The 25749-nt window shown below is 42.5% G+C and overlaps 1 protein-coding gene across 2 annotated transcripts in view; it reads left to right on the top strand.

The window, feature by feature from the left end:
- The window catches only part of nrg3b (neuregulin 3b), a 250922-nt gene that overhangs the window by 110955 nt on the left and 114218 nt on the right, over positions 1-25749 (top strand). For both annotated transcript variants that reach the window (XM_079577588.1, XM_079577587.1), the window contains exon 2: positions 11890-12022. In XM_079577588.1, coding sequence (XP_079433714.1) covers positions 11890-12022 — 133 coding nt within the window. The remainder of the gene's footprint in view (positions 1-11889; positions 12023-25749) is intronic.

The following is a 25749-nucleotide window of genomic DNA, read 5'->3' as shown; positions in this document are numbered from 1 at the left end:
ATAAGTTATGTAAAGAAATGTACCATGAATTTAGCCATTTTCAGACCTCAGAGAAAACAGGAAGTTGACAGAGTGACCGGTCTCTGCTGATTGGTCAAATGCCACAGAGGTGGGATCTGTGATCTCTTCTGATTGGCTGAGTGAGGACTACACACTTCTTTACTTCACTGATGTGCAGCAGGGAGGCCATATGTAAAGTTTGCGGAAATTATCAAAAATAGTCCCTTGCCCTATAAAGGGTTAAAATGGAGCTCACGTGATGAAACCCTTGAACATGCACTACACAGTATATTTTACCACTGTAGAGAGAAAGAGATTGTGCACTATTCACAGAGTTATCACTAAATGAGGTGAATGACAGAGTGTATCTTGATCATGGCATACTGCGGCGAGTGGGAAAGATATTTAGTCCTCAAAGTTGATGTTACAAACCAGGATAAGCGAGAGAAGTTTGATACCGGTCGTGAAGTTGTGATGGCTTAATGAGCGGGTGTAAGCGCACAGCAGTGGGCCGCATCTACCAAAATAACAGGGAAGAAACTCTAATGATGCACATAAAGTTTGAAGTCTTCAAGATACTGCAGCTTGATTTGCTAAACAAGGTAATTGGTGTGTTTTGATCAAATACACAGCACAGCACATCCAGGCTATGATCAGTAAGATAAAGGTTAATATCTACTTCTTGGGTTAAATAAAGGAGCAAAAATGTGTTTTAATGTCCCATCTTTAAAAAACATACCGCCACCCAACAATAAGACATTCCAATGCAACTCTTCGAGAAGTCCCCCGCCAAACTTGACGTTCTCCCTCGTCTCATTTATTGAATAAGTTGTTAAGAATAACCCACCCTCGTCGCCGCTCATGTCTGCCCCTCGGTGTCTGCATATATGCCAGAAGTGAGCTGCCAGGGGGTGCTGCCAGGGGGAGCGGACAGGGGCGCTCGCTCAGTGACTGCCAATCCGCAGATGCGGCCGCTGTCCTGTCTCATGCATATTAAAAGCATGCCACCTGCTCGCCGTACATCACACCCTGTATTCTCGGGCGGAGGAATTTTAATCAAGCGCTCTGACAGGAAGCAACTCTCCGCTCGCCGCCGCCGTCGCTGAATCACTCAGCTTCCCCCCACTCGGTGTCTCCTCCGCTCCCGCAGAGAGAGCAGAAGATGCCGTGTTGATCTTGCATTTCGTCTGCAGCCCCCAGGAATTCCCCCGAGATAAGGTGGCAGGGAAGTGGGGCTAACTTCAGAATACCAACATGTTAGCTATCTTGAAGGCAGGAATTGCATGTCTGGTCTGGAATTGACAAGTATTCGAGGAGGATTTACAAAGGAAAATCCAATCCAATCAAAATGTGTAGAGTATTTTGGTACTGGTATGTCAGTTTTACTTTTTGTGTGCTGCATGAGATTGTATTGCATAAGATTAATTCCACTTCCCATTGCCTACTGTGTAATTCCTTGGCACAGAATATGCCGGTTGCTTCTTATAAAACATACAGTAATGTCTGATGGCGCTTCGATAAAGACTAATATTAACAGAGCAATTTCCACCACCAATTAATTCCAACAAAATTGCTTACTGCATTTACAATTACACAGAGATACCACCACAACAATCGGCATGTGTGCACGCATCCATCAAAGTGCCTTTTTCATTTAAACTCAATTTATTACCAATCCTTACAAACCATTTATCAAGCAGAGCACACTTGACTTGCATAGTAATGCGCGCCTAACCACATGCCTGCGACTGAACCCGGTCCAATCTTGGCGTTTGCCCGTCTCCATCTGCCATTTTATTAGGGACTATATTTAAAAGGATGGCATAAAAAAAGAAGAAAAAAAAAGTAATCCGGAGGGTAGTGGGGGATTATGCTTGCCCAGCAGAAAGTGTGGGCTAGAGTGAGATGTGCAGTCAGACAGCTCTACCTAATTGTGTCTTCATTTACGCTCCGTAACACCTTTAGCGGCAGGATGTTGAGGCTAAAAAAAAAAAAAGAAGAAAAAAGTTGATCGTCTGCTGCTGAGAGAAGATTGGGGCGCTTTGTTGTTATGTTAAATTGCACGGTTACATTTATTCAAACTTGTGAGAAAAATGTGACTCTTTGAGATTAACTGACTGCTTGATATACATGCTGAGTGCAAGTATTTGGACATATGGATGCACTAATAAATGATGCATGGAGTAACACAGTTGTTGTATATCAAGTTGTGCACTGATGGAATAGGAAAAACACAATGAAATGGGAAGAAAATGGTAAATATAAAAAGCGATGTAGAGAAAGATGAGTTTTAAAGACAGACGTTTAATAGTAACTGTAAGGCACAATTCGTACACAAAGCAACTCAATGCACCTACTTACAACGTGTGAGCGTCACGCCCTGGAGGGGGGAACAACGTTCTTTTTCACGCAACAGCACATTGTCTGACATGTGACAAACAATGTGTGAGTGAATAAGGCATCGTTATTCAACCTAAAGGTCGCACCACATACATAAGTGTAAAGCCGGATCCGGTCTGCATCTATAATGCCCTGTCCTCTCCACATGTCCACACAAACAGCCTGGACTTTAAATCTATGGACTTATAGCGCTATAGCTCCATGTGCACTTAGCTGTTTATATTTCATTAGTTCTCCATGTCTTTTCTCTTGCTGTAGCCTCGGTAAACACTTCTGAATAATTAATCATGAGCCGTTCCACCAGCGTCGCCACAGGTATCCCAGCTAAACTCTGCTAAGCTCTAATCCGTGTTTCATTTCTTGTGTGGCCTCCGTCGCCAAAAAAAAAATCTGAAATCTAAATTTAATGCTGTGGTTGTGGCAAAAGCTCTTAAGTGACCGTCCTCATTAAATATTCATGTGAAGGAATTGAATGTGTTTCTCTTGTTGCTGGATTTGCTGGTTTCTGCACAGTCTGTGACGGGGATAATAGCAGCGCTGGACATAAGGCACTTGAGGAGAACAGAGGCATGATTTGAGCAAAACTGCACCCAAAATATGCTTACAATCTGCCGGGGTCTGTAAGATGGCAACAATAATGACATTGAGTAAAGACGGAGGTAAAGTAAATACTGTATACTAGATGTACAGTGGGGAAAAAAAGTATTTGGTCAGTTTCACATAGACATTCTATTGGATTTTGGCCAAATACTTTTTTTCCCCACTGTAACTGCTTCTAGCTTCACTGCATTGTTTTTCTTTTATTCTTCTTCCTTTCTTTTAAATACAGGGCTCTTGTGACTGGTATTGCATGCCAGGCCGCTTTGCTAGGTCTCGGCAGCCAAAGCGGCACAAAACTATCTGCAAAACCACCAACAAAATCCACAGACATTTCCCATGTATTTTTTCCCATGTGCTCCTCCAATGATGCAAAACTGCCCCTTTCTCCCTCGCTCACTGAACAAGCAGATCTGACAGCCTTGGATTTGAGATTTAGCCTTCAAAAGCTACCAAATTCCTCAGGCCTGGTAATGTCAGAGGTTTTGAACCTGTAGCTAGGGAGCTACCTGTATTTACCTGGAGCTTTCCACCTCTCTCCAAGTTTATAGGCTACAGTATCTCCCCAAACGCTACTTTGTTCATAGGCTTGAACCAAAATCAATCACTGTCTTTGCAAAACAACTTCTTCTTTGTCTTTATATTTCTGTAGGATTTCTAAACTGCGACTGGAATCTTACCGCTTAACCAAATTGTTTCATGGCACTTGATTTTACTGTTCGTCTGTCCTTTTGTCCCAAACATCCCCCCAAATAAGGCATTACTGTGACCAGATTATAAAGCATTGATCTAATAGGCAGCACAATCAACTCTGCAAAATGTTTGAGCTTGTTTGGTCCCTCCTGGTGGTACATTACCATAATTACACTACAAATTACAATCAATGAATCAGGATAAATTATCTGTCTCATTCCATCTTAGTGCCTTCGAGTTGTGATGACAAATTACCGCTGGAGAAATGAGCTCCGAATACTGTGCATGATTGGCTATGTGCGGGTCCCCTTTTAAATCTGATTAGGCGGCACAATGGTGCGGTGGGAGGTCACTCTCTCCGTAGATTTGACATTGACCTTGATAAGAAAAGGTCTTTATGTCACAGCAGGTCTATAGCTGCTGATATCTGCTGTCATATACTGCCACTGGTGCACTGCCCTTAAGAGGCTGCTGAGTGGAACACAGAGGGAGTCTAACGGGCAAAATGCTATACGTGCTTGGCCAAACGTAAGATTGATCCACAACATAATTGGGCTGCTAAATGTTTATACTAATTCTGAAACCATTTTGAGTTACTGCCAGATTTACTATTTTTAGCTTTCTGTATATATCAATGCAGGGGTCTCCAACAGGCAGCCCACAAGCCATTAAAAAAAAAAAAGTCTCTATCCCATTCTTGTGCAGATTTTTCTTTTTTTTAAAGAAATAACCTGAATTTAAAAAAAAAGAATTCCACAACGGTCCAGCAGGGGGCACTGACCTAAGAGATCAGGATATAAACAGCATATTATAGCCATGTGGTAAACAGTCAGTCTGCCCCAGAGCAACTGTTGCTACAATAGTTTCTTACCACCACCGAATGTGGAGTGAATAAATAATTACTACAATGTAGCAGAAACTACACAGGCTTGTAAAGTGCAACACAATTGTAAGCCTACAGTCCTGTCACGCTCATTATTATTCATATATTGAACAAACTTTTCCTCAATATTTTACCTTTTTTTTTTGTTTATTGACCCCGGGAATACAATCCCGATATGTTATGGCCCCCAGGGAAATGTACTTAGAGATCCCTGTCTTAATATATGTGTCTAGAAAGTACCCCTTTAAGTTTTGATGTCCTTAAATGTAGCCACACAATCTACCAGCAGAGGGCACACATCCCAGTCCTTCTGCTGCTGTAGAGACAAACATGCTAGTTGATTTTGCCTGATATATTTCTGTTAAGAAAAATGAGCTGCAGTAATTTTGCCAAGACGTTTTGTGTTTTATTGCCTCAATGTAGCATAAATCTCTAAAACTGTGCCTATGATGATGAAGTTCAAAACAAGATCCAGCCACAAAGACAGACATAGTATAAGTTTGTTTATCTTTTTCTTTTCCTTTCTTCTAAACTGGAAGTCTGATGCAGGAACTTCAAATGTTGCTTTTTAGAATCGTCCATCTCTGATCCACAGAATGCTTCCGGGCCTTGTCATCCCACACAGCGGTCAAATGGACCGGCTTTCTCAAAGGATAGCAGCAATCCAAATGTCAGTCTTCCACCAGGAGCCTTTAGTGGACTTTTCTTTGTTGAAGCGCACACATCGCAACCCTCGTCCTCACCGACAACAGGCAGGAGCACCAGACCACCACCCACCACTCTCCGGACCGGCTTCGCTCTCACTTGGCTGTACCATCCTTGCAATATGTTGCGTGGGTTGCGCTCAGAAATTTCATGGCCACTTTACGACGCGCTCATGCTCAAGTTGGGAAATGGAACGGCATGGGACTTGTGTGGACGCTGTGTGCAAAGTGGGAGTCGTCCAAATTTTAATCAACGTCGAGCTGACATGTGGAGGATAAAACATTTCATTAAGTAAGGAACGGTTCCCCTAAGGTTGGTGGGATGTCTGTTGGGTCATAGTTTATCACATGCTGCGATGAGTAGTATTACTTTAAGAATGTTGGAAGAAGTTCTTGTCTTTGCAGAGGTTACATCTCTTGGCAGTTGTCATCACTGGACTTTGATGCTCATTTGGAAGTTTCGCATGAGTAAAGGAGGATGGAAACACCAAATGTTGCATTTTAAACCCTGTATGGAGATTTGTAGGAGACAAATGTATTCCATCCCATCAGCAACAATAATAATTCACCAAAAATTCTTCTGGGATTAAAAGGTCAGAATAGCCCAATGGGGAAAAGAAGTCTCCAGTTGTGAGTGCAGCATATCAATATGCTCCAAGCTGATCTCCTTGACCCAAATAAAAATATGAATTCAAACTTATAACACTTCGCAGAGACCTTGCTATAGGACATTTCCACACAGCTGATTCAAGCTTTGATCACACGGAAGCCAATACAACTACAATGTTAATAATGTTGTTCTCTTGAGATGCAGAAGTTACGTAGATAGTGGTTTGTTTACGACTTCGAGACAGGTCTGGCCGCTGTGTCTTTTCCACTTCCAAGATAAAACAGTAGTGCCCGTGTGAACACATGGCTGTCGCGGCGTACATATATTCCCCGGCTCTCCCGCGTGTTGAGGGACAGATCGGGAGCACCTGTGACAAATGTCGCCCCGCGCACGCCTATCAGGGGCGCGCCTGCCTGTCAGCGGGACAAGGCCGGACCCTGCTTAACCCCGCTTAGACGCCACCTTTGCCCGAGTGCCCCGCGGGGTCCACCACTATTTTTTTGGTGTCATGTCAGGGACACACACCGGGCGCTCTCAAGGCTGCGGTAGCTCCCACGATCATGCAAGTCAAGAAGCAAGGCTGCGGAGCTGTCAGCTGCGTTGGAGAGCGCGTGGGCACATATTACAAGTGACAAACACATGTCACAGGGTCACGAGCGGGGGTCATGCGATCATGCACGTATGCCGAGCCACCTGTGAGCCTGAAGACTGCTAACGAAACCGTGAACTGCTTTCTATCTTATAATACATTACCTACCATGGTCTTGTTTGTTCTCTTTTGCTACCCATCTTTCACCTTTTTTCCCCCCGTGGGATAGGACCAAGTAAACTAATTTCATACATGAAAAACGTTAATGACGAGTCTCAATGGATGGAAGAATGCAGAAGTTTCTAAAGAGTCTATTCAATAGCAAAACCCTTCTTAATGCAAGATGCTACGTAACTGAACGTTCGAAGTCAATGAAAAATGTCAACAGCGTCTAACAACCAAAGCAGATGATTTAATCTGTCATCTACTCATCAGTTTGCGGTTGTGTTTCAGCAAGATCCTCCCCTGTTCTCTCCCCCTTGTAAAGCTTACGTAGCATGCTCCCACCATATGTTGCTCTCACATTGGAATACATTTCATAATAAAAAGGGAACTGCTGGCTCAGTGAAACTCCACCAGCGAGGCGCGAGGACCCGTGTCAGCTTGTGCACGCTCTGACTTTTTCGGGAAGGCAAGATTTTCTCACCCTTTTGATCCCCTTTTGCACACCTGGAATGGAAGCAAATAAGCTTTTTTCGGGCCGCAGCCTCTATGACGGATGGCACTGGTCCGGCCCGTGTGTTGGCCATGTGTCTGTGTGTGTGTGTGTGTGTGTGTAACATACATATATTCTACCGGAATGTGGTCATGTCCAAAAGGCAGCGGTGCATGATGGGTAAGCAATCAGCGAGCTCTCTGAGGACTTTCCCTTTACGTAGTAGGGGCCCTTTGAAGTGTGCTTGCAGTAAACACACGGAGCACTTCTCTCACCCACCACCAGTGTCTCCGGGGGCAGAAGATTCAGCAGAAGAACACTAATGAGCACATTAGACCAGAGCCGTAGAGGAGAACGCTGCAGTGGTAAATGGGATTGTTTTTTTTTTGTGTCTTGTAGATACACTGTCTACAGTACTCATCTCTATGTGGGATTGCATTCCTCTGCATGCATTAATCTTCAGGGTTTTCTAGCAGAAGTGTTCTGTATCGGCCCCTGTTGTGATATAGCATTTTGTGGAAATCCCAGGCATTTTGGTAAAGCATAATAGTCATTTGTAAGTAGATATTTGTTTATTGTGTTTCCTACCAGAAGGGATTTGAACAGCGCAGGAGGTCTGTTATTGTCGACAATGTTACATCATTGGGTGCCCAGACATTTTCCATTGGAAGGAGCACATGGAAATGGAAGTGGTGTTGTCAATTTCTCTGATGTGGAACTTTTCTTTAAAAATGTAATGCTTTATTTAATGTGATGCTGGTCTTTAAGGTGACTTTTTATGGGTGGATCTGATATCACCAAGCAATTAGAAGTCCAGGGCCAATATCAAAGTTGTTTGCCCAGGACCAATGTTAGGGTTAGGGTTCGGTTAGGGTTCGGTTCGCAGAAAGAGTCATCAGGGCTGGCACAGAGTGGCAGAGTGATCCGGGGCATATCAGATTGCTTTTCTCACAACTTCGCAACGGAAAAGCGAAAGAAGAAGATTGATGGATGAATGTATGGACTACGATGACTAACTTGAATGAATTGGTGATCCCCAGTCGATTTCCTTGAAAGTTGCTTTGGATTGGTTTTGTGCAGAGGGGAACGAGAGACGTGAGGATGATTTCAAAGAGTTCAGGATGAATCATGCTCCCACAGCAGCCGCCATTTATTACAGTATTTTATACCAGAATTATATCCGCCTGAGTTTAGCCTCCGTGCTTTGTTGGAAGTTGGTTTAGAAAAAAAAAAAAATGAAAGTCATTGAAATGTATTTTGTTATGTTAGTAAAGAAGCTTTGATTTTTTTTGAGGGATAACTGAGTGTAACTGAGGTATATACCACCATCTAAAGGTTAGGTCAATGGATTGAGTTTATTTTTCCACTTTTACCCCATTTAATGCTGTCCTGGCCTTTCCGAAACAGAAAAGTCTAAATATCCAAGAAAGACAGAAATAAAGACAAGTATGATTGAGAGAAATAAGTAATAGTTCAAGTCATAATTTCCTATCCAAACTGTACATCAAAACCAACTGGAGAAGTCGTAACTATTTCAGTGGCACACTTCGCAGTCTATAACCTGGTCTGACTTCTTTCCCTGACAGGTTTATGTCGAAGAAGTGAGCGTATCTCCAGCTCCGTTTGACATGTACTTGTTCAAAAGTGCCCGACTTGTGGCTCACTGTGCTTCAGATATTTGACTATTTCTGGGCTGTCACTGTGATGAAAGGGAAACCTATAAGAAATTGACAGGCTGTATAGCTCAAGGCCAAACACATCCCGAGACGACTTGTTTCTTGATGTGGCCAGCGGGACCAAAAGATCGGAAGTGATATTTTAACAGGGAGTTTTTACAGATATACTCAGCAGAGGCTATCCATGTAAGCCAATTCGATTTCAATTCTTTGTTTGTTTTTTTATCGATCTCGTATCCATTTTTTCATTACAAATAAAATCCTGGCTACTTTGTGATGCATGTTGGATGTTGAATAATGGCCGCTAATGGTGCGTTTTATACAGACTGCTCAGATGTGGCGTGTGGTTTGATGGAGTAGATTTTTGTCCCTTGAGACCGTCACTAAAGACATCATTTGTCATCATCGATTTCAAAGTGCTGTGTCACTCTTCCTCGGTGACCTTCTGCAGTGCAGCCACTACGCTCCAATCGTTTGAAAACACGTGACAAATGGAGTGACTGGGATTTTCACCCCCAAGGAAGATACTGTAAACATATATCACCTGGCTACCAGCGCATGAGCGTTAAGCACTTTGAATGTTTGACTTACTTTATGCTTCCAACAAGGTGCATTTTGTGATGGCATTACACTCTCAATAAAGGTTTTGTATCTATGACAGGTAGCAGTGGTATCATATGACCAAAATTGTTCTTACCATTGCCACATTGACATTTGTTGCTAATATACAGACAAACGTCAGACTCCAGAGGGAAAAGATTATCTGCATAAAATTACAAGAAAGCATATCAAATCAATATAACATCAACATAAAAAATAATCAATTACAGTAAAATGCAAGAGTGCAGATAAAAGACTTTCAGCCTGGATTTGAACATTGTCAGAGTTGAGGCCTGTCTTACATCCTCATGAAGACTGTTCCAGATTTTAGCTGCAAGAAACTGAAACGCAGCCTCACCGTGTTTAGTCCTGACTCTGGGAACCACCAGGAGACCCCTCCCTGAAGTTCTCAGGGCCCGAGATGGTTCATACGGCTTTAACATGTCAGAGATGTACTTTGGTGCTAAACCGTGAAAAGACTTGTACACAAGCAGAGCTGTTTTAAAGTCTATTCTCTGAGGGACGGGAAGCCAGTGCAGAGACCGGAGCACTGGACTAATATGGTCGTATTTCCTGGTTCGTGTACTGTATTAATGAGATGGACGAATGTTTGGCTGGGAAGCTGCAAATGAACTGAATCTGAATCTGTCAGGACTCGAGCAGCAGCATTCTGGATGTACTGCAGCTGTCTCACAGTCGTCTAACCTGCTGGAGACAAACGCATGGATAAGTCTCTCTAAGTCTGGTTTTGACACTATTCCTCTGATCTTAGCAATGTTTTTCAGATGGTAAAAAGCTGCTGATGTTATTGCTTTGATGTGGCTGTTTTAAGTTCAGGTCTGAGTCCATGATCACTCATAGTACTGCTCAAAATCCGCCTAGTGTCTGAAAATGCCTGTCTGCACGATTGTACGTTGTAGTGCTGACAAAAAAGTAATAAGGTTTTTCGGTCATTGTGAGTGTTTTACTATACCTTGTTCAACTGGTCTTGAGGCTATTGGGTTGAATTAAATATCATGTGGAACTTTCTACAATAAGACCTTAGATTTCCAAAGCACATTATTTTTGCTTTACTCATTCACTCATCAATCACACTCTACAAACTACTTCTGTAGCCACTGCTGCCCAGACTCCTCCTGACTGACAGAAACGTGGCAGTCAGAGTCGGCTATTTTCCTGCTTAGCCTCTTCAGCTACTACTGATCACATACTGTAATCACGCTTACGCATTCACACAAGCAAGGTGTAGGGGCTCTATGATGACTTGGGTGACCTTGGCTTCTCAAGTACTAATGCATAAACATTAGTTGTAGACACTTTTTTTCTCCCTCCGTCCCTCTGGGAAAAGCTTTCTTATACCTGAACCTTGACCAAACAGCACAGTACTTAGGTAATACAGACTCTTAAAACACTTGACAATTATTACCGGGGACATGCTCAACCACTGGGGGGACGTTGTGCTCTATATTCTATTATTAAAGCTGCATCTTGGAATAGCGTCTTTCGTGATGCACGTTGGGAATTAGCTGAATCATTGCAACAAGATGTATTCTGGGTGTTTCGGGGCCCGGTGAGCTGCTGGTGTCATCTCTGGTTCAAGTCCTATTTTCATATTGGCCTCACTCTCGGGACAGATGAATTAGAAGTGATCTAAAAATGATTCGCAGCGGCAGTCAACAGCCTGACGCTCAGCCGATGCCCCAGTGAATGCAGACAGCCCCTTGGAGCACTTAAATGCATGCTGATGTACACATAAAACAAGTCGCCAAAACAAACCGGCTTTAGACCTCATAATGCTTGTTTTTTTTCCTTTTAATTCCGTACTATCTTTGGACCTTTACATCAGGGGACTCAAATGTGTGAATAAATAAACAAACAAACAAAAACATACATCTTCAGTATTGCCTTTCTTTTGTGACTATCTTTGCATAAGTGGAACCGTGTCTGTGGCGTTTGGTAGCGAGCCTGCATACATTAGCCGGTGCCATGCTAGTGCACAATATATCTGTGCGCGACCAGGCCCTGACAGCTGTGCATATTTCACAGACTGGAGGACCTGCATTGCAGTGCTGGTACAGGGTCAGAGCCGAGCTGAGAAATAAAGCTGTGGCAATGGGCTCATGCCAACTCATTATTTACTGGTGACTTACCTGGGTGAGTTCAGTGGGACTTTTGACTGCGGATGACTCAAAATATACGCTACACTTCTCTCCTCTGTCACACCGAACCATATATCCCATATGGAATATCACACGGTGCTTCATTTGAGATCTCTATTTATGTGGACACACTAGTAAAAAGCAATTTCCCTGGACGTGTATGGACTTATTTGGAGTCTCTGTGTTGTATTATTGATTTGTTGTTGTCAGAAAGCTAATACTGGTCTAATTCAGGTGATTCCCAGATATTATGCCATTCATTGCTCCATAGCCCAATCCCTGTTGACAATAATGCTGATGTTCCTTGTCCTGTGTTGCAGCAGTGGTGCCCACTCTCCCCAGTCTCCGCTCTGAAGTCTTCAAACCCTGCGTGGAGGACAAGGACCTGGCCTTCTGTCTGAACGAGGGGGAGTGCTCCATCATAGAGACAGTGGCCGGAGTGCACAGACACTGCAGGTAAGACACAAAGCTCTGGTTCTTCTTCTTCTGCTGCTGCATCAATATGTTTCCTCCTGTTTAGTCCTTCCAACACACCGCTGACCTTGGAGTTGTTTTCATGGCGATGCTTGCTTTTAGCACCGCTGTCCGTGTGACCAAAACAGCAAGGATCACCGCTGTCTGTGCTTAAAAGTGGTGCATTAGTAGTAACAGCTCTGTCCAAGTTGGTGATGGGAACAAGTTCAACCAGGCCACCACCACAACGCTATAGTTGCAAAGTTCCATAGCTATGTTGAATGATGATGTGATAATATTACTATAAGTATTACTATAATATTACTAAAAGCAGGGCTATAGATACAGACGGCATCTCGTCATAGAAGGGGGCGTGGCTTTGCCGAGGGGGGGAAACAGAATCTACTGGGAAACACAATTTTCCACTCTTTTTAGACATTCTCTGGCAAAATATAAGCATATTTATCACAGATAAATAAAGTAAAGTCTACATCGGGTCCATATGGATGTTTATTCACAGCAGATTGTTCAATAGAAGCGAAAAAACACCAGTCATAGCTAACTCTAGCTTGCGGTAGCATTAGCATGATGTTAGCATTCTCCTTTATTTATGGGCTGTCAAACCACTTTGCTCCACTCCGTGTCTTTGTGTCTTTATTGGGTAGAAAACTATATCAATAATTCAGCATTTGTTGAAGTAGTTTTTGAATAATTAGAGAAAGTTTACCTTTTTCTCCAAATTGTTTTCACCCCTAAAGGGACTAGATGCAAGTTGGTCATTTTTATGCTCACTACTGCCACCTCAGGTCTTACGCGTAACTGCAGGTTCTATATTAAGCTCGTGCATGACGGGTCTTCGGACTCGAATTAACAACTTTTTGAGTGACAGTGCAGGGTTTTAGAGGCAGTTGTGGTGAACAGGTCTGAGCTTATTCTACACATTAGGACATTGCTGGAACATGTAAGGGGAGGAAAATACTTAGTTTTAACATTTTTAAACTCCATATAGTCCCTTTAACTGTTTTCAAACATGCCCATATATGGGCAATTCCTAAGATGCCGTCTTTGTCTTCAGCATAGGGATTCTCTTCAGGATATCATGAACGAATTCTGAACCTGTTGTCAATAAGATCAAAACAAATTGTTTCAAATAACAAGAACATTGGCCTTTTGCCCATTTTTTCTGAACAGCAAAACAACCAACGGCACAGATAATGTAGCCAACAATCAAGTTTTTGTTTTGGCATATCATTTTCTCAAGAGGGCTTGGCAGAATAGCTTGAATTTGTTGATTTGTTGATTGACATGCAAATGGAAGGGGTTGAAAATTGTAATCGGCGGCACACACAAAAAAATCACAATCAAGAATTTAGTCCAATGATTTAAACCAAACTTTCTATTACAAAGCATTATCAAGCCCCCACCCTACACGTCTCGGCTTAAGAATTACGGAAGTGTCCGCTCTCTATTGATGTTTCTCAGGTTTCTGAATACAATAGTGCCCTGGCCTTGCATTCGGATTAGCAATGAAAAGTTCCTCTTTTTATATTCTCGTGTATAAAGTTTGTCTGAATTACACTTGACGGCTTCATATTGTTTTCTCCGCATTTTCTTTCCTCCAGCCCGTTATCGCTAAGAAAACAAATAATTCCACACATCCTTCAACTCGATAAATACATCTTTGCCATATTCCGATATAACCGACCAACAAAACTCTTTCTTATCAGCCCAAAGTGTGTTTAGTTTAAATGTGTGGCGATCCCTTTCCTTTTTGTCTGCATTAGCGAGTCCATCCATACAGCTTATCTCGCCGGCTGTGACTGAAGGGCAAACAACCAGCGCTCGGCTTTTTTCCCCCTCCAAATACTAAAACATAAGAAAGTGCCGTTTGGTAAAAGCCTGAAATAAAAGACGTGCCATAAACTCATTACACCGTTTGGAGCAGCACCGCGTCCGTCCGGCCTCCTACAATGACTGTGATGTTATCCAGCCAGGAATTTAAGATGCTTTTAATTGGGCTACACGCCTACGCTCGTACTCTGACCAGGAAGTGCGGAGGATGCGTTAAGAGTTTTCTGTGTAAAATCCAACTGCCTTTTGATCACCTCCATGCGCGCATAGTGTGTGGGGTCTGGCCGTGTCTCGTAGTCCGTTGCCCCTCTCTGATAGATGACTTTAAAAATAGATGATAAGATGATGGGAAGTGTTCTCAGCAGTCGGCGGCCATACTGCTGAATAGGGATGAATGGCTCATTAGGACAACCTATCTGGAATTAAAAGGCCTGTCCAAGGGCTGTCTGAGAGAAGGATGATTTATTAATGACACGAGAACAGGAGGTGAGCTTTGAGAGTTAAAACGGGGGGGGGGGGGGAATCCAATGGGTTTATACAGCGATGAGGCATAACATTATGGCCACTTTGTTCTGGAATTACGCGGTCATGAACTTCATTAACTGAGCACATTTTCTCCAGTTTCCCAAATCTGAAGGCTTCTTGAACAAAGTGTCAAAACAGTGACGAAAATGCAACAAAAAAGACAACAAAAGAGCCGCAGAAACATGCCAAAAAAGCAACAATAACGCAATAAAAATAGCGGCAAAAACACAACTAAAAAGTGACAAGAGCACGATAAAGCGCTGTTGAGAAGCAAGGGGAAAAATGATGAAGAAAGCAACCAAAGAAACTACAAAAACAAGACAAAAAGAGACAGGAAAAGAGTCGAAAACACGAAAAAAGTGACAAAAATGCAATGACAACGAAACTAAAAAGTCATGATCAGTTTTGTAGGTCTTAGCTTTCAAATGAGGCTTTACACTGACCTATAGGTCATAGGTTCCAGTTGAGAAGCTTCTAGATGTGGGTAAAACTGGAGAAAATGTTTAAGGTGGGAGTTAAGGGAAACATTTGAATAATCATTTTAGATGATAAAGCCTTTTCTAACCAACAAAGTTTATTATGCAAATTATTACCAAATCCCCACTTTGTTGACATCAACCATACCACCTTTGCTCTGCCCGATCCCGTCAGACCTTGAAGCTGGGCCAGGTCAGTACTTGGATGGGAGACAGTTTGGGAACACCAGGAAGCCTGGCGAATGTAGTGAGTGTATGAGTGAGTGGTTGGTGGTGGCCGGAGGGGCCGATGGTACAGACTGGTTGCCTCGCTTCTGTCATCCCCCCCCCCCCCCCCCCCGCATTATTATCATTATCATAACTTTATGTATCCATAACAGCACCTTGAATATTGCCTCTGCTTGTCCAAATGGAACCCTACAATTACCTGAGGGCATATAAGTGCTGTCGGCTATTTTCCATTTGAGTTGAGTGGCTGCTGAGTGCTGAGATTGATTGTAGAATTGTGAGAACTTTTACTTTTACAGGTCACTGCTTTTTCAGTCAGAAGTTGACGCTCAAATAGGATGCGGGACGATATTGATGATGGGGTTTTGCCAATTTTGGAAGACAGCCAGGTGTACAGTATGACTGATGTGGATATTGGAGTGACAAAACTGTGCAGGAGATAAAAACAAGCAAGCAAACAAAAAACAACAACGACATGTACTGTAGATTCAGTGGTCAGATAGTAATCCAGGCTACTATACTGCATTTGTTTATGTGTTTATGTTGGGAAACGTTGCTCTATGTAATGTGTAGTAAGTCAGGTGGGCTATAGGTTATCAGAGGTTCAGTAGATGACCAAACATGTTTCAGTAACTCTAAATCTGATGTCATTGTCTGTCTGTCTTGAGTTCTCCGGTGGCTGTGATATTATCAAAATGCGTTACCGAATTTCTTCTTAGTTTTCACAATGACGTAGCTTTTGTGTTTGTCTGGTGCTTTCCCTGTGATTTCACGCTGAGCAGGTAGTGTTTTTCAGCTTGGGTGAGACTGCTGGCTCGCACTTGGTTGGCAGACACGTTTTTTTTTGTGTTGGGAGATTAGGCCACATGGGGTGACAAAGCAAGCACATAACTTTTCCAACTAAAATTGGAGGTGGTACACAAAATATTGTCTCGGTAGCAATGAGGTTTCAGCTTGTGGGGGATCTATCCTCCCTCTGAGCCCCGTTGGATGGTACCGGAATCCCTTCAGTCCCAAAAAGCATACACAGTCTTTAATTTCACTGTGCAAAGAGCATAATAGATGTTTTGGAGTGTTGTACTGTATTCAATTGCTGCGTATGCTTTCTATTTTAAATTTGGGATTGCACTTGTATCGTTATGAAACACATTCATTTTGTTGTTTCCCTTTTTTCTTCCCCCTTTTTGCCAGTGCTTCATGTTTGCCAATGCTAATAAGCTTCCAAGAATAAACATGCAAATGTGCATTTAAGACCTAGTTTTACAGGCCTGCTGTGGCTTCCTAAACGCGAAGTACAATGAGTGTTGTTCAAAATCCTGGCGATATGATGAAGCTTTTGTCACGTTGTTTTTGCTTATGACTGAGGTTGTTGTATTATGTGGTTAAATCTGCATGTCTGTGTTCTGAATTGAGACAGTGTTCTGTGTTCGTCTAAAGTAAAACACTTGTGTAAAAGGAAACAAACCAAAGTTTTACTTTTACTCCTCCAGCCCACTACTTGAAACTAAACAAAGCATTGCAAGCCAGTGACAAGAAACTCTCAGGTAGACTATGACACATACCTCTTAAACACAACAAAATGTGGTGTGTATCACAGCAGTGATTCATGCTTCCCTCAGGCTGAGAGTATAATGCATATTTCTTATTGTGGTTTGGTTAGTCACTATTGCTTGGGAAAGGCCTGTTGTGGGAAGACTGTGGGCTACTCTTATAAGGTGGAAATGGAGTAGGACAAATATGTATTACATGATGTATTGACAAATGAAGTCGTATTGATTAATAGATTGATTAGATATTGATCATGGGAGCTACATATATGTTAAAGAAACAAACACAAGTTGAGCATGAGTACTGTTTCTGGCCAAAAGAAACAAGCAAACAAGAATAAAAAGTCTTGTATGCATGAACTATATGGAATCAGTAAGTTTGAACTTTGCCATCAGAAGATAAAAAAGCTTGTTGAATGCTTTCTATTGGTCCAGTGCGGAAACATCCTAGTCTCACTTGTTTATGTGTAATTTTTTCGCTGGTATCACATTATTTCAAGGTACACGTATATTAGTCGTGCAATATACGGATATTTCATATGAAATGATTACGTTTTTTCATGATAGCAATTTATTATGAAATAACGTGATATTTATCTCGTTATTTCATAATACAAGAAACATAATGTTATTTCATGATACAACGTGCCGAGTGGGTGGGATCATTAAAACAGACAAATTCTCTTTTCGCTGTCAATTTCTTTTGCACTTTTCACGATCAAACACGGCTGTGGCCCGCACCAGTTGTGATTGTTGTGGGGCAGACACCGCGTGTCCGCTTCAGGTCCAGTAATGGTTATACTGCCTCATTACTAAGAACCGGGCCAGATAAGAACAGTCGGGTTGCCAGTCAGCCAGCTGTGGGTTATATAATATATAATAATGTGATACCAGCGAAAAAATAACAAATCCGCAAGTGAGACCAGGACGCTTCTGAAGTCCAGAAATGTACTTCACAGTGCACAGAAGTGTTCCCCATGTGTTCTATTAAAAACTGAAGGTGTAGTGGAACAGGCTGTCATTCCCAATCACATCCTCCTCTTAAACTTCTGAGCTCCCTGTGCTTTCTGATGATCCACCGCACATCTCCCCATCTGTATAATGTAACACTGATTTTTTTTAAAAGAACGTTACAATGCTGTTGCCTCATACAGAGAGTAGAGTTTTACATTTCTCTTTTCATGTCTTATCTTATCCAGTAACTCTGCATTCTTTGTTCTCCATACTCATCTTTCTCGCGCTCAAATGACTTTCACTATTCTACTTGCTTATGTAAATTACTTTCGATAATATAGTGTGAACTACTAATGCTGATGGTGAGAAAAGCTGCATATAGACCTGTACGGGGGAAATGGAGTGAGCGGTTGTCTCGATTGTGCAGACACTAGCAGGCTGCTGGGATGCGGCCGGTGTCGGGACAATGTGGAGGTGCCAGTGGTTTGACGGGGCCTGGGAGGATAGAGGAGCTGTCAGAGAGCACACCTCTGCAGACAGACGGCAGCGCGGAGTCATTAAACATGCAAAAGGCAAGCGCCAAGGACATGCAAGTGTTTTTATATTAGGTATATGAAGATGCGATGACAGTCAGTCGGGATGGATGGGTAAGATGTTGACTTGTGAAGCTCGAGTATTGAATTTAAATAAAAGAATACGAAGTGTGTTTTTGCACAATTAGATAGAATGGAATCGAACCACATGATGTTCTTCTAGCCAGTCACAAAACTGGATAAAGAGAGTAAACCGCAGTGTTTTAAACGGACTAAAAGATGTTTTAACTGACTTTCAGTAATTTGCACATTAATCATTTATCTCTGCTTAGGGCTGGTACAAATTTCCCCTTGCTTTTCATTATGTGTTTGTTTAAAGTTTAGATTGTTATATATGCCATTATGAGTAAAACATGGCTAAGGAAATGTAGTCTGTTGTGCTCTTCATATTTATTTTCTATTCTTGCAGTCTTTTACTTAATTTCATTGAGTTAAAGCTTCTCTAAGCGATCCCGTTTTGCCGGACCGGCATGGTTGCATTTCCACATTGCGTCGCTAGATGTGCCACAGAAGGAGACCGGCACCGCACCTCCCTCATTTCACAGGACATCCCCCACAACACGCCTCACCCTCACCTGCCCCTCATCATGTAAACACAAACATGTGCAGAGATCGCAAATGTTTGAAGCAGCAGATGCCGCAACAGTTAGCGGCTAACACAGTCGGTTTAGCAGAGCAGGGTTCACTACTGACACCTACTGAAAAACAACACAGCTTTAAAGGAACAGGCCACATTTTTTCCATACTGAGATATGTTCTTACCTGAGCTTAGACGAGTTGATGTGTACCTGTCTGGTCTTTGTGCGTGCCCTCAGTCACGCATAAAGACCAAAGATGTTGTTAGCATTTAGCCTCTCCCAGCATATTCCTATAGCTCCAAACGGGGGGTGAAGTTGGAAGTTCCCACGCTCTTCCCCCGGTCATGCACAAAGACCAGACAGGTACATATCAATTCGTCTAAGATCAGGTAAGAACATATCACAGAATGGAAGAACTGTGCGCAAAAAGACGAAAGATGTTGTTAGCATTTGGCCTCTCCCAGTATATTCCAGTATACTCGTCTAAGCTCAGGTAAGAACAGGGAGAAGGGAACAGGGAAAAACAGTGGCCTGTTCCTTTAAGTGGAAGTGGGAAAACATCTAGATTTATGAAGAAATTGTCATGTGTTAGATCTTAATTCATCATAAAAAATGATGAAAAAATAGAAAAAATAAGTGTTTTCAAGTGTTGTTTTAATCTTCACGAAACCCTCTTTGAAGATGCTGCAGCTCACCATGTGTTTTTCAGCTTTCCTTCCTCAGCTGGAACATGCTCTGCTGAAAAAAAACGAAAAAAAACACACCATAATAACAACTGTTTGATGGTGGTAGTTTGAGTAAAAACCCACGAGCGGGTCCTGTTTGATGTGATGCACTCCGACAGCCACAGCCATTTATGCTAATTATCAGCAGCAGACCTCCGGAGCGTGATCGCCACTGACGCTAACCATACTGAGGGCTACTGTCAAATGAGCACAAACAAGCCGAGCCCATTCACAACACGGAGACGCTCCGTCAGATCGAGGCGGCTGCATGAGAAGAGGAGCAAAAAAATGAAGGAGTAAAAACGCAGTGCTCGGTGTCAAAACAAGATGGAATACAAACGGTTTGAAATCTCATGCTAACATTTAGGACCTGAATTAGCATCTCGTATATAACGTTTCAGTAGTAGAGTAAAATCCTTTTTGCCTGATATATTGCATAAGCCATTTGTCAGAAGAAAATAAGAATGCTGTGTGCAGTCTGTCTCATAAAGAAGGCGCTAATGTGCTAGGAGTTGTTGCCTCGATGGTGAGTCCGCTTGTGTAACTTTAAATTCACGGCACAATTATTCAATAAATCTCCCCGTATTCATGTTTGCTTTTGTTGGGCTTGAAATACATAAGTTTAAGGTCAAAATTTAAAAAAACTACTACTTAAAGCACTCATGCCCCTACATGCCATAAGCGCCACTGCAGGTGTCGTAGCATGTTACGGTTTTTTACTCATTAATTGTCCGTGAGAGTAAATGCTGACCCTGACGGAAAAGACAAAGGGACAGAGGGATATTGTACATCCAATTACACAATGGAGGTAACTTTTTTCAGTCAAACTTTGCTGTAAATACTGTTTAAGTGGTGCTAGCCCGCAGTTAGCTTTCCCCGTTAGCCTGTTAGCTTCGTCTTTGTGATTCCATTAGTGTGTATAATCTTAACTTCTAAATACAATGGGGGCGTTTAATTGTATTTATTTGAAACGCTAAACAGCCTGAATTTGAAGACATCCAGACTGTTGCAGCCTGTTTTGACGGTGATAACTTGTGCGCATTAATTTACATTGATATGAGACGGGAAGGTTTGCGAAGACTACACAAGTACTCCGTCTATGTTTCTGCAGTCACTGGCATGATCAGGACAAACTCACTGATGATGCACAACTTGCACACGGATCTCGTCGGCGTAAAAAAAAAAGCTGATCGATTTGAAAAAGATCTGAAGCACAAATCAAATCCATCTGGCAGAAGGTAAATTATCTGGCGAACCACAAAAACTGCCCAGTGCCCGCCCAATGTTGCTTTAAGTGACACCCGGTCGTGGGCATGTGTGCATTAAAAATTAACACCTGCTTTACCTGAGGCTCCCAATGCATCTTTAATGGATATCCTGATTGGTAGATGCTGTGTTTTCTGACAAAAGCGTGGAGGTTTTCTAAGGAGAAGCTGTAGATTTTCCCTCACCCAATAAACCTTTTATTTGTTTTACTTGCGCCATCTTCCTATTACAAAATGCTTGTTTTCCCCCCCCCCCTTATATGTAAATTAAACCGAGGCACAAACAGCCCTTGTATTGAAGAACACCCTTTCAACATCCTCTTTCCCAACTTTAAAGCGCATGGTATCAACAACTGCCTCCATAATGAGTGGCTTCTGTTGCGCGGATGACGCAAAGTTAGCTTTAAAGTTGAAATAAGCTGATGAACAAAGCCACATTGGCAGGGAAACACGAAGCGACATACAGTACGCGAAGCAGGCCCGGCACGTCGAGCTGCGTTGTACCTGGTAGGGTTTCGTCCCGCGATTGATATGGAAATAATGTAAGAAGACAAAGGATTACATGAGAGAGGGGAGGTTTTAGGGCTGATGAAATCTGCAGAGGTGGAGGAAAAAAATCTGTACTTAACGAGTATTGCTTTCAATTGTAATCACTCAGGCAGGAATCAAAGTACTTCTTTAGATTAGACACGTCAACAAGAGAAACTACTGATTTTAGAACATCATCTGCGCTTTCTGATGATCAACAAATTCTGTCATTTTGTATTAGTAAAGTAAAAAATAAAGTATTCTGCATTGTAAGCGACAAAACAGCACAAATCATTTCTTCTCCAGACACTACAGACTGAGGCCCTTAGTGTCTTATATATTCGCGTACATTCATGGCTCTACCCTCTGTTCCTCGCTGCGGCGGATGAATTGCGTGTTTGCCTTTGTGCGTCTGTGTGCTTTTAAATCCTGGCACAGCTCAAGGTAGTGCAGTCTCCTATTACCATGGTAACTTCTTCTTCCCTCATTAGTGCGAGGCTGAAGCAGGGGAAAAAAAAAGAAATAGTTGTTGACTCACACTGCTGTGGCTGTTACATGTATCAATGCTCTATTATACCGTTGCATTCACGGATCGCGCGTTAGAATAATCGGCATCCGTAATGGCAGCTATGACTGCGGCGTGAGTTGTTTAAAGGGATTAGCACGTTGGATCGGTGCGCGTATATCTGACACGAGATGTTATAGAATATTCCAATGAGGATTGATTTGGGCGTTTGTCACCCACGTGTGCAGAGTGCTGAGGAAACGCAGGCAAGCAGCACCTCCCTAAAGTGATCCTACTCCCACTAATACTGTTTGCCCTGCGATTAAACTTACTGCTACTTCCACCATTAAATATATCCACTGTCGGTAAGCGTATTAGTTAAGTACAAACAAGTAGTTCTAGTTCTGTGAAAGATCTAGAGATGGACCCTGCAATATCCAACACCGCTACGTTTAATTTTGCGGAGACTTGTACTTGTACCACTCAAACTAATACTGTCCCAATGTAAAAAATACAATGAATTAGAGTTGCTACAATACCAATGCTGTCAGATTTTATGCTGATACTGTTTTTTTTGTGTGTTTTTTTTTTGGATCAGTGAGTACCTGAACCCAAACCAATCCGGTGCTTTATAAAAGAGGACCTAGCACAGGTGTTAGCCGTAGTTGTTTAATGTGCACATCAGCCTAAAAACAGACTGTGTGGGTTCTGATGACACTAAAATCCCGGTTAACGCTTTATATTAAGGTGTGCTCATTAAGTAAGTTCATCACACTGCATATTATACTTTTATCTGTTAACATACTAATAGGCCATTAATTAATACGCTTATTCATAGCCAGCCCTTAAAGGAACAGGCCACCATTTTTACAGACTGAGATAAGTTCTTGCCTGATCTTAGACGAGTCGATGTGTACCTGTCTGGTCTTTGTGCGTGCCCTCAGTTACGCAAAACGACCAAAGATGTTGTTAGCATTTGGCCTCTCCCAGTGTATTCCTATAGCTCCAAACGGGGGTGAAGTTGGAAGCTACCACGCTCTTCCACGGACACGCACAAAGACCGGACAGGTACGTGTCAACTCGTCTAAGCTCAGGTAAGAACATATCACAGTATGGAAGAGCTGTGTGCTTTCAGTCATGAAAAAGACCAAAGATGTTGTTAGCATTTGGCCTCTCCCAGCATATTCCTATAGCTCCAAACAGGGTTAAGTTAGAAGCGACCAAGCACGGGCACGCACAAAGACCAGACAGGTACGTATCAACTTTTCTAAGCTCAGGTAAGAACATATCTCAGTATGGAAAAACGGTGGCCTGTTCCTTCAACCTAACCTTAACTCTAACCCTAAGCCCAAAATGATTACTAATGCTTATTAATACTTAATCAGCACACCTTAATCTAAAGCGATGCCAAATCCTGTGGTATCGTTGACAGCTCCGAGCCCAAGTATCGGTATTGGATTGGAAAAAATGTTATCGGGAACAACAGTACTAGAAACCCACTGTTCTCTCCTCTGTCATTACTGTGTGCTTACCCGTATTAAGCCTATATTGCTAATACCCATTAGAATCAGCCCATTAGATTGGTGTGTATAAATCAGCCCCGACGTGAGTTATGGCGCACTATTCAAATGAGCATTGATTTGTCGTTTGTCCTCCAAACCTCCGTCTGTGCGGACCGCGGGCTGGTAAGAGCAGTATTTCATAAGTGAAGTGTTGACTGTGCACGAGCGCCCTGAGGGACAAGCAGCCTGATGAGGAAGCATGGGAAATCTCACTGAGAATAAAAAAAAAAAAAAAATGGAGCCGAGGTCCCTTATGAAAGGAGAGCTATTCCCATCAGTGCTTGTGCTGTGGGTACGGCTGCTGGATGGTCCATGTTTATTTGTTGTTCTGCCTAAAGGGCCCTGGGGAATGGGCAGAGCATTAAGGAAATCTCCTATGACAAAATGAATCGTATATAAAAGAGACCACACGCACAAAACAGGACTCGTTATTTATTTTTACCGGCCGTCTCATTATTACTTTTATTATTAATCTCGAAGTAAGTGTCATGGCAGCTGAAGTAGTCGCAGCATTTCCGAGTAAATGTACGCTTTCATTTCTGAAGCAGCAACAGTAAAGGAGGCAGCACTACTGAATGTGGTAATAGCTGGAACAAGAATAGTCCCGACCAAGCCCAGCTCATGGTCCAGAGATGGGTTCTGCACTGTGTTCCTGACAGTTTGCCCCAGTGGCATTGAAGGATGGGTCAAATCTAGAGGATGTCAGTTTCTTAATGGGGACAATAAAGTACACATTAACCATAGTCACAGAGCATTAGTAGTACTGAATTTATCATTGTGATTGTTGCCATTAATGAAGGGTGAATGAAAACTGCACTGGTGTAAAGGACCTCTAAAGGTTTAGTAGTGATGGAAGTAGCTACATTAGAAGTACTCCATTGCTTCCGGTTATGGAGTAATTCTGGAGTAGCAGCACTTTTGCTCAAGTACAGATGCAGTCCCGTACTCACCGCGGTTGTAAAGTTGTCCAGGCTTTGAGCTGCACATTTCCTCTCTCCTCTATTTCCCCCCTTTTTTGTGTGTGAGTGATTAAATTGTCAGTGTGGCGTCAGACCTTGACAGGCTGCAGTAATCCAAGATGCAGACGCTCCAGCCCTGATCCGTCCTGCGGGCTGAGGAAAGGCTGGTTGAGAATGGGGGGTGGTGGTGGGGGTACTATTCAGGATGTGAGCCAATGGGCCATGTTCCCGCGAGCCCCACCAGGCAGCTGGCGAAAATAGTGGCACAATTAGAGTCGAGGGGGCATCTCACCTGTTGGCCACTGAGTGTTTTTCCTCTGGGCCCAACAGCATCTGCCACATTACGTCCACTACACAGCTTCATTAACCCAGGGCTGACTGGACACAATCAAACCTGCCCAAGACTTATTTCTCTGAGTGCTTTCTTCTTATTGTTAAGCATAGGCCAGTGTTCTCCAACCAGACGACAAGCAAACTAATCGAATATTCGCCTTTCTTTGTGGTAAATGTTTTGGCATGTTGTTTTGACATGCAATATTTAAGGCTCACTGCAGAATATTTCAGGCTATTTCCAGCTCACAAGGTCAACTTAACTGTTGTAAAACTCACAACATGAAGGTACTCCTAATGATCAGACAATGACGATGTTATTTTTGCAGTAGACTCGTGTATTTAAGCCTCTCTACCCGTGAATCTCTGAGGATAAAGTACATCTTTTCAGTGCACTGGCCTTAAAGTCTATATCTGCAAGTAACAGCGCTTGAACACAGTTAATAACAGCCTTACTGCTGTATTAATCAATCCACCCATTCTGACTGGCTGCGCTCTTGTTTTAGTTTCCCAAACACGTGGGGGAGCCAATCTACAACAACAATTAGAAATAGACCCTGGCTAATTCAAGCCTTACTGTCAAAAAGCTTTGGACTCTTTGGGAGCTGAATTGAAGCATGCATAGTGCCCCATATGAATTTTATGTTGCCTTGAATGAACCAAGCATTCAAATGATTACAATAGTCTTTTTTTTAACTTTCTATATTATATTAGTTAGCTTGTCATGCCAGAGTGTTCATTGCATCCACACCATTTTAGATGCTGGCCTGCAATGGAAGAGAATCACGCGCTTGCATCCTGCTAACAAAGGCTGCTTTGTTTTACCCAGTCTTTAATGAGGATAGGGACAGACGTGATGTCAAGAAAAAAAAACCCTCCATGCCGGCACATAATTAGAGCCCAGAAGTCTAAAGAGTGTGTTTCGATTCACTGTTTTACATATGGCGTTCTCCTTTTCATTTGAACAGCGGGGAGGGGACTGTCTTCTTCTTCTTTTTTTTTTTTTTTTCGTTTACTACAGTTACCGGCAGACTGAGCGCTTAAATACATGTCCTTTTTTTTTTTGCTGTTCAACCATATTGGCCAATAAAAGTCATGCATAAA

Source organism: Gobius niger (assembly GCF_951799975.1).
Source record: "Gobius niger genome assembly, chromosome: 19".
In the NCBI taxonomy this organism is placed as follows: domain Eukaryota; kingdom Metazoa; phylum Chordata; class Actinopteri; order Gobiiformes; family Gobiidae; genus Gobius; species Gobius niger.
This window is presented reverse-complemented; position numbering and strand designations above follow the sequence as displayed.